Source organism: Eptatretus burgeri, chromosome 4 (assembly GCF_056783735.1).
Source record: "Eptatretus burgeri isolate ZD-2024b chromosome 4, Ebu_testis_v1, whole genome shotgun sequence".
NCBI lineage: Eukaryota > Metazoa > Chordata > Myxini > Myxiniformes > Myxinidae > Eptatretus > Eptatretus burgeri.
The window spans coordinates 114,940,606-114,948,105 of NC_140964.1; the positions used below are offsets into that span (position 1 = coordinate 114,940,606).

The 7,500-nt window shown below is 48.4% G+C and overlaps 1 protein-coding gene across 9 annotated transcripts in view; it reads left to right on the forward strand.

Moving 5' to 3' along the window:
* The window catches only part of KANSL1 (KAT8 regulatory NSL complex subunit 1), a 351,273-nt gene that overhangs the window by 204,348 nt on the left and 139,425 nt on the right, over positions 1 to 7,500 (forward strand). For all 9 annotated transcript variants that reach the window (XM_085879826.1, XM_085879828.1, XM_085879819.1 and 6 more), the window contains one exon: positions 6,854 to 7,012. In XM_085879826.1, the coding sequence (XP_085735952.1) occupies positions 6,854 to 7,012 (159 nt within the window). The remainder of the gene's footprint in view (positions 1 to 6,853; positions 7,013 to 7,500) is intronic.

Genomic DNA, 7,500 nt, shown 5'->3' on the forward strand with positions numbered 1-7,500 from the left:
CGCTCGGTGAACGGTGGGTGGATCCTGTAACTCCACTAGCGCTCGGACCTCAGGGTCAGGGAGAGCAGCTAAAAATTTCTCTAGTGCCAGTCTGTCCCACGCCTCCACTGTAAGGTCCCGATACGCGATCCTGACTGATTGGTAAATGTCATGTGCCAGCTCCTACACTGTCTCACCCGGCTTTAATCTGCGGTGCTGGAGCTGGGCCCGCACCAGATCACAGTTTGCCGCGAACCCAAACCGACGGCTCAACGCCTCGCAAATGTGGGAGCAAATCGACACATTTTTCTTCGGTCAGCATACGCTGGCAAGATCGCCAAGGTGTGACCGCGATGTTGTCACTTCCATTTCTACGGCAGTTTTGATTCGAATCGTTGTGCGTCAGCCTTTTAATAGGCTACGTCACGACATCGTCGGCGATGCGTGCAACGCGCTATGCCTAATTTAGACTATCGTTGGGTATCGGTTGTGTAGGTCGACAACAGGTTCAGCATTCGTTGGTATAAGTTATCTCTAACACAACGAAACGTTCTGTGTCCGTTACTAATGCGTTATACATAAGACCAAGTCGCTATGAATACGTCCGAATCTTTAAAAAAAACATCAAAAGTTCAACGTAAGCCAGCGTTTTACATAAATTTTAATACGTTTCCATCGCTGGCTAAAACGTCAAGGAGTGACCGGGCCTTAAGCGTAAGCTTACAACTAAAACCTACCAAGAAAAATACGACATTATCCAGTTTTGCGAGGCAAATCCACTGATGAAGAAAACAGACATTAACAGACAGAAGAAAACAGCTGAGAAGTTGGACATCAAACGGCAGACATTGAACGATATCTTGAAGAATAAGGGCAAGATATTTGGACAAGTGGAGAAGATCGTGAGGCCGGTGGGAAGTGTGAAATGTGTGTCCTTTGAAGATGTCAATGACGCGCTCATCATCTGGTTTCGGCAAATGTCGGCTCAGCCAAATATTCGGTTTCGGCCGATTCTGCCAAATATTCAGCTGATACTGTCTTTCGGTGGAGGATTGCCCAGCCAACATCATGGAATACAATGACCGGTTTGAATCCTTTCTCATGCACCAGATGCCCAAGAGTTTGAGGCAGTCAAACATAACGGATTACTTCGCGAAGAAGTAATGGATCGATCGAGCTTATTGTTGAAGTCCGATCATGGTTTTATATTGGCTTGTTTTGTACATTACCGCACTCACTTACACATAGGCATTGAGTGGTAATCATCACCACGATAACTGTGTGTCATGTAATTTGTCACCATACCATCACCAATGGTATACGAGTTGTCTTACAGAGTTGTTCATTATCTTTACTTTTCATAAACTGATTCATGAATTCCATCTTTGCTTGATCACTTTCCAACTCACCAACTCACCCCCACCTATGCCCCGAGGATTGTGTTTTCCTTTTGGTACAATAGCCGGCTCTCACACATATGTGTCCAGGCCACGCGCGACTTCATCCTTCACCCCACAGTCATCATGAATGTTCGCATACGCGCAAGTCGTCACATTTCTAAGTCGTCACTTTTTTCTCGGTCCCGATCGTGACGACTTACGCCTAGTCTGCTGTATATATATTTATATTGTTGCGGGCCGGGGGTCGGTGGCGAGAACGACCGCTAGGTGGGGGAGGTTACGCCGTCTCCCACAAGACTCCCTGGAATTGTAGGCCGTCGCTCCGGAAAACTCCGTGAGCTTGCGCGTTGCTGAACTGACCGTGGACGCCAATATCTCAACTGCGTAGCATAGGGTCTATTTGTCTATAACCAATATACCTAATTAACTACACGATTTCGACTACCGGGGAAACCATGCCCTCGGCACGTCTTGCTCGAACGGGGTCACTCTACCGACTGCGGTAGAGTTCCAACTACAGACTACCAACTCCGGTTCGAGTGCAGCCGAGCGGAAACTGCCAAAGCCGTGCCGGCTGGAATGAACGGATTATCTGGGATGAAACCTCGCTTATACTCAGACCCGGACCATGCTGGACCAATGTAAGAAGGGACAGAAACGGACTGGGAACATTTCTAATAAATTTATTAACAGTAAAAAGACACAGGCAAGACCTAACGTAAATATGCAAGGAATATTTACAAGGATTCAAGCAGTTCTACTTAAAGACTGGCCCACACGCAGACACACACACAAAAAGAAAAGAAACCTAGAGTTCTTTATTGGACCCTCCAGCTGATGAGAGAGAGAGAGAGACAAGCTGGGGTCAGAGTACGGATGGGTACCTGGCCGTCGGAGAAAGAGGGTACTCCGTGCTGTGGCACTTGCCAATGGTCACCGGCCTGGTCCCAGTCGCTCGTTCGTGGCGGAGCTTGGGTGGTGAATAGTCGGGGTCCACGGAGGAAGGTCGCGGTCGCTCTGCTCTTCCTTGTGGAGGCCCAGCAGACGCGTTCGCTGCCTCGATGTCCCTCTGCTCAACCCTCGTGACAGCAAAAACTAACTAAGAACTCGTAACAGCCCTTCGTAACCACTGCTCGTAACCACTCAAGAACTCCAGCGCAACCCAAAAGAACACGACCGAACCCCCTCAGAACTCTCGACACTCCTCTCGACAGAACTCCCCGCTGAGGATGGCGTCGTAACTTTTATGGACCTCCCACAGCGGGGAGGGGCCTTGGTGAAACTGACGTCACTGTTCGCCCCGATTGGACGGGGCTTCCATGGGTCCGCCCTCTCTGGGTGTGGTTTCGGCCATACCTTGAGGCTCGCCCACTCTACACATGTTTGAGAAAGGTAGTGGTGATGAAACTGCCTCGAACACCCTCGAGATTCCACCTCAGAGGGATGTACCTCGATAGGCTTTCGGGTTCGGCGAGCAAAGCAGTCGTTTCGGAGCAGGTTGATGGTGGGTCATGGTGGGGAATGGAATGGTTGTTGGTTGTTCGTTGAAGGGTTCGTTGGATATAAAGATTTAATAACCTAACGAAAAAGAAGTCGCAACGCACATTTTTGATTCTCCCATTCGAGAAAAGGAAGGGAATCTGACTATACATGTACTTAACAGGATAACTGACATTTGGGACCTACATGTTGAATGCAAATGGTTTCCAGATCCGTAACCATAAAACACACACTGATGAGCCAAAATATCATGACCACCTGCCTAATATGCTGTTGGTCCTCCATGTGCCACCAAAACAGCGCCGACCCACCGAGGCCCGGACTCTACAAGACCCCTGAAGGTGTCCTGTGGTATCTGGCACCGGAACATTAGCAGCAGATCCTTCAAGTCCTGAAAGTTCCAAGGTGGAGCCGCCATGGATCGGACTTGTCGGTCCAGCACATCCCACAGATGCTCAATCGGATTGAGATCTGCATATTTTGGAGGCCAGGGCAACACCGTGAACACTTCATCTTGTTCCTCAAACCATTCCCGAACAATGTGTGCAGTGTGGCAGGGCGCATTATCCTGCTGAAAGAGGCCAATGCCATCAGGGAATACCATTGCCATGAAGGGGTGTACCTGGTCTGCAACGATGTTTTGGTAGGTGACACGTGTTAAATTGACGTCCACATGAATGGCGGACCCAGGGTTTCCCAGCAGAACATCTCACTGTCTTCACCGGCTTGTCATTTTCCCACAGTGCATCTTGTTACCATCACTTCCCCAGGTAAATGGTGCACACGTACACGGCCATCCACGTGATCTAAACGAAAGTGGGTCTTATCCAACCAGGCGACCTTCTTTCACTGCTCCAAGGTCCATTTCCGACGCTCACGTGCCCATTCTACGCGTCCATTCGACGGTGGACAGGGGTCATCACGGGCACTCTGACCGGTCTGCGGCTACGCAGCCCCATACGCAGCAGGGTGCGATGCACTGTGGATTGTGACACATTCCTCCCGTGACCACCATTAAAAAATTTTTGTGACTTGTGCCACAGTAGACCTTCTGTCGGTTCGGACCAGACGGGATAGCCTTCATTGCCCTCGCGCATTGATGAGCCTTGGGCACCCAACACCCTGTCGCCGGTTTGTGGTTTGTTCGTCCTCGGACCACTGTCAGTAGGTACTCACCACTGCTGACCGGGAGCACCCCACAAGTCTTGCTGTTTCAGAGATGCTCTGACTCAGTCGTCTGGCCATAACAATTTGGGACTTGTCAAAGTCGCTCAGGTCTTTACTCCTGCCCATTTCTCCTGCATCCAACACATCAACTTCAAGAACTAACTGTTCACTTGCTGACTAATATTGTTGCGAATCTGGAAGCCATGAGCATTCAACATACAGGTCCTAGAGCTCAGTTATTTTGAGAAGTAAATGTGGATAGATAGCTCCCTTTCCCTTGTTTAATGGGTAATTAAATGTTCATGCGCTGCGGAGTTATTTTGATAGCCAGGGTTTTCTTTTATTTTTACACCACCAACATCGTCTACAACAACACCAGCATCACCCTCACCTTCACCTCGCTCTGACCGACACCATTGCCTACGTGCGTGTTAGCACGTATGTGGGCGGAGCCCACGCAGGATAATGTTCCTCTGCCTGTTAGGTGGGTGGAGCCCATGCAGGATAATGTTCCTCTGCCTGTTTGGAGGGCGGAACGCAGCGACGGCCGTCACGCCCCCCCCCCCCCAGTCCAATCAATGGCCTCGACGCCCGTTTTGGCCAATGACAGGGCGACGAGCGCACTTTGCGTGCCAAAACCGTCCAGTGAGGGATAGCGGGGAGGGAGGAGGCGTCCCCTCCCCCCCCCCCACCCAGGACAAGGGAAAATAAGGTTGCGGCGCGATCAGACCGAAAAGGAGAGTTTTGATTGTCGGGACGAGCGCTGAACGGAGCTCGAGTCTGATCGCGGCTCGCTGGCGCCTGGTTCTATCATCGCCTCTCGCTGGCACCTGGTTCTATCATCGCCTCTCGCTGGCGCCTGGTTCTATCATCGCCTCTCGCTGGTGCCTGGTTCTATCATCGCCTCTCGCTGGCGCCTGGTTCTATCATCGCCTCTCGTTGGCGCCTGGTTCTATCATCGCCTCTCGCTGGTGCCTGGTTCTATCATCGCCTCTCGCTGGCCTGGTTCGCTCGTGTCAGCCAAACCACATGAGGTGGACAGGTCCTTGTCCTTCTGTGTGTGTGTGTGTGTGTGTGTGTGTGTGTGTGTGTGTGTGTGTGTGTGTGTGTGTGTGTGTGTGTGTCGGTGGGCCCGTCTTTAAGTAGTAAATTGTTAAGTGCCTTCGCTCTACATGATTTGCCTTGCATCTCTTGTTTGTCTTGATAACTCTGCCCTTACGTGCTTCCCTCCTTCCCCACCTACTGTTATTAAATACCCTATTTGTTAAATGTATCAGCTCGTTTTTGTTTTTTCTTTATTGGTCTAACGTGGTGCATGTTGGGAGAATTAAAGAAGGCCGTTGTTTCCGTAGTGGTGTGCATTTGGGACTGACGGAAGCTCGGTGACCATCCGCTCGGGTCACGCACGAGGACGCGCGCGCATACGGCTCCTCCCGTACGAGTGCCGTCGAGGGTGTAAATACTCGGCAGCTCGCCACGTGGGTCTAGGTATTTTGAAGTTTGGCAAATAACCCTGTACCACATGGTGGAATTATTGACGATTCACGGTCCGGTAAGGGACCCATACCCTTGGAGTTTTCCGAAAGGTACGATCTAAATTCCAGGTATTCGGGAGAGTCTCCTACTGCTCCACCTAGCGGTCGTGCTCGCAACCGATCCCCAGCCCGCAACAATATATCCCACCCCTTGACAGGTGCCATTGTAACAAGATAATCAGTGTTATTGACTTCACCTGTCATTGGTCATAATGTTTTGGCTCATGTGAATGTGTGTGTTTGTGTGTGTGTATATATGTACACACACACACACACACACACACACACACACACACACACACACACACACACACACACACACACACACACACACACACACACACACACACACACACACACACACACACACCCTGTACGATTCGATCTCTTTGTTGCATTGTTGATTTGAATATCACCAAGGTTTCATCTTTTTTTTTGAAAATTCTGTTCACATTTGGGTCTGAGTGTATTGAACCAGATGCTGTACTGTATTTAACAAATCAGAACATGCCGAAACAACCATAAAAATCCCAAATCTTAATATTCCTGTCGGTTCTCTGTTGACGCTAAGATTCCATCTTTTTTCCCATGGGGCTTTGCATTTTTTCACTCTCTGCTCTTGGTTTTCGGTTGACCTTTACGTTGAACAGTTGCAATTCTGCCTATAATCTGGCATCTAAAAGTACTTGCATCTGTATTTATTCTGTTCAGCCCAGTGAAAAGTCCTGTCGGCTTTTCTCAGTGTTTACCATGCCGGATGACGTTGCAGCTGTGCTTCCACCACATATTTTCAATAAAATATTCTGCAAATTTAAATTTTATTTGTAGTTGGCGATTTGGTGAGTGGCAGCTTCCAGTGTGACCACTCCTTGGCTTTTTTCACAAGATCTTGGCTATTCGTTGTTCACCTTGGCGTCTTGGTTTTCTATAGGTTTTCTTGGCGTATAGGTTTTCTATTATCATCGCTTTTCCGAAATCTTGTGAATTCTTGGATTTTTTCATTGGCTCACCTTGGCATTTATGAAAATGAGGAGTGGTCACACTGGCAGCTTCAACACAATATTTTGAAATTTTGCAAATGAACATGAAGTCTCATGTCAGTAAATGATTACACGGGGTGAAAAGTCATGTGTAGAACAGAGCAATTGCAATGGAGATGCACGTGAACGATACTGCCACTGATGTAACTTAGCCAGGTGCTCTGGAAGGCTGATATAGAGCGATTATGTTGAAGCTTGTGACGCCCTTCTACCTTGTGAATTTTGTTTGCAGGGTGCTGTTCAGCTGCAGTTTTCACAGAGTCCTGAGGAGCTTTTGAAACATCAGCACTGGTCAGCTCACCATGGAAGTTTGGAAAAGGGCTTCAGGCCTCCAAAAAGTGACTTTACACCTTGCAGCCCTTCAATTCTGCTCAGTAATATCAACAAGCAGGTATGTGGGCCAGCTTTTGTGGTTTTTTTTGGTATCATTGTGAAAATTATCTTCTGACATTGTGTGCTACAAATTATGTCGTGAAGTCTAATTCAATCAAACAATTTGGCTGCCCAGATTTTCCAATATCTCGAACATTCAAGCTATCGGGACACTTCAACTAAAATTGGAATTTATCAGGCAGCAACCAATGCAGTACAGGTAGTCCCCTTTCTTACGAATGCCAGACCTTCAAACCAACCCCTATGTTGTATTTTTATTTTTATTTTTTGATGTCTTGAGTTACGAAAGCGAACGTTCCATGTACATATGAACTGATTGTTTATGGAGCAACTCTGCACTCATTGGTTTAGCGGAGGTTGACTTTCTTCAGTGAGATGTAGAATTTGAGCATCACATGGTTTACAGTATCCCGTTTACTGTACTGCACTGTACTGGTCACTACTGTACTGTACTGCTGGCAGCTGCATTCAGAGTGCTGCATATTT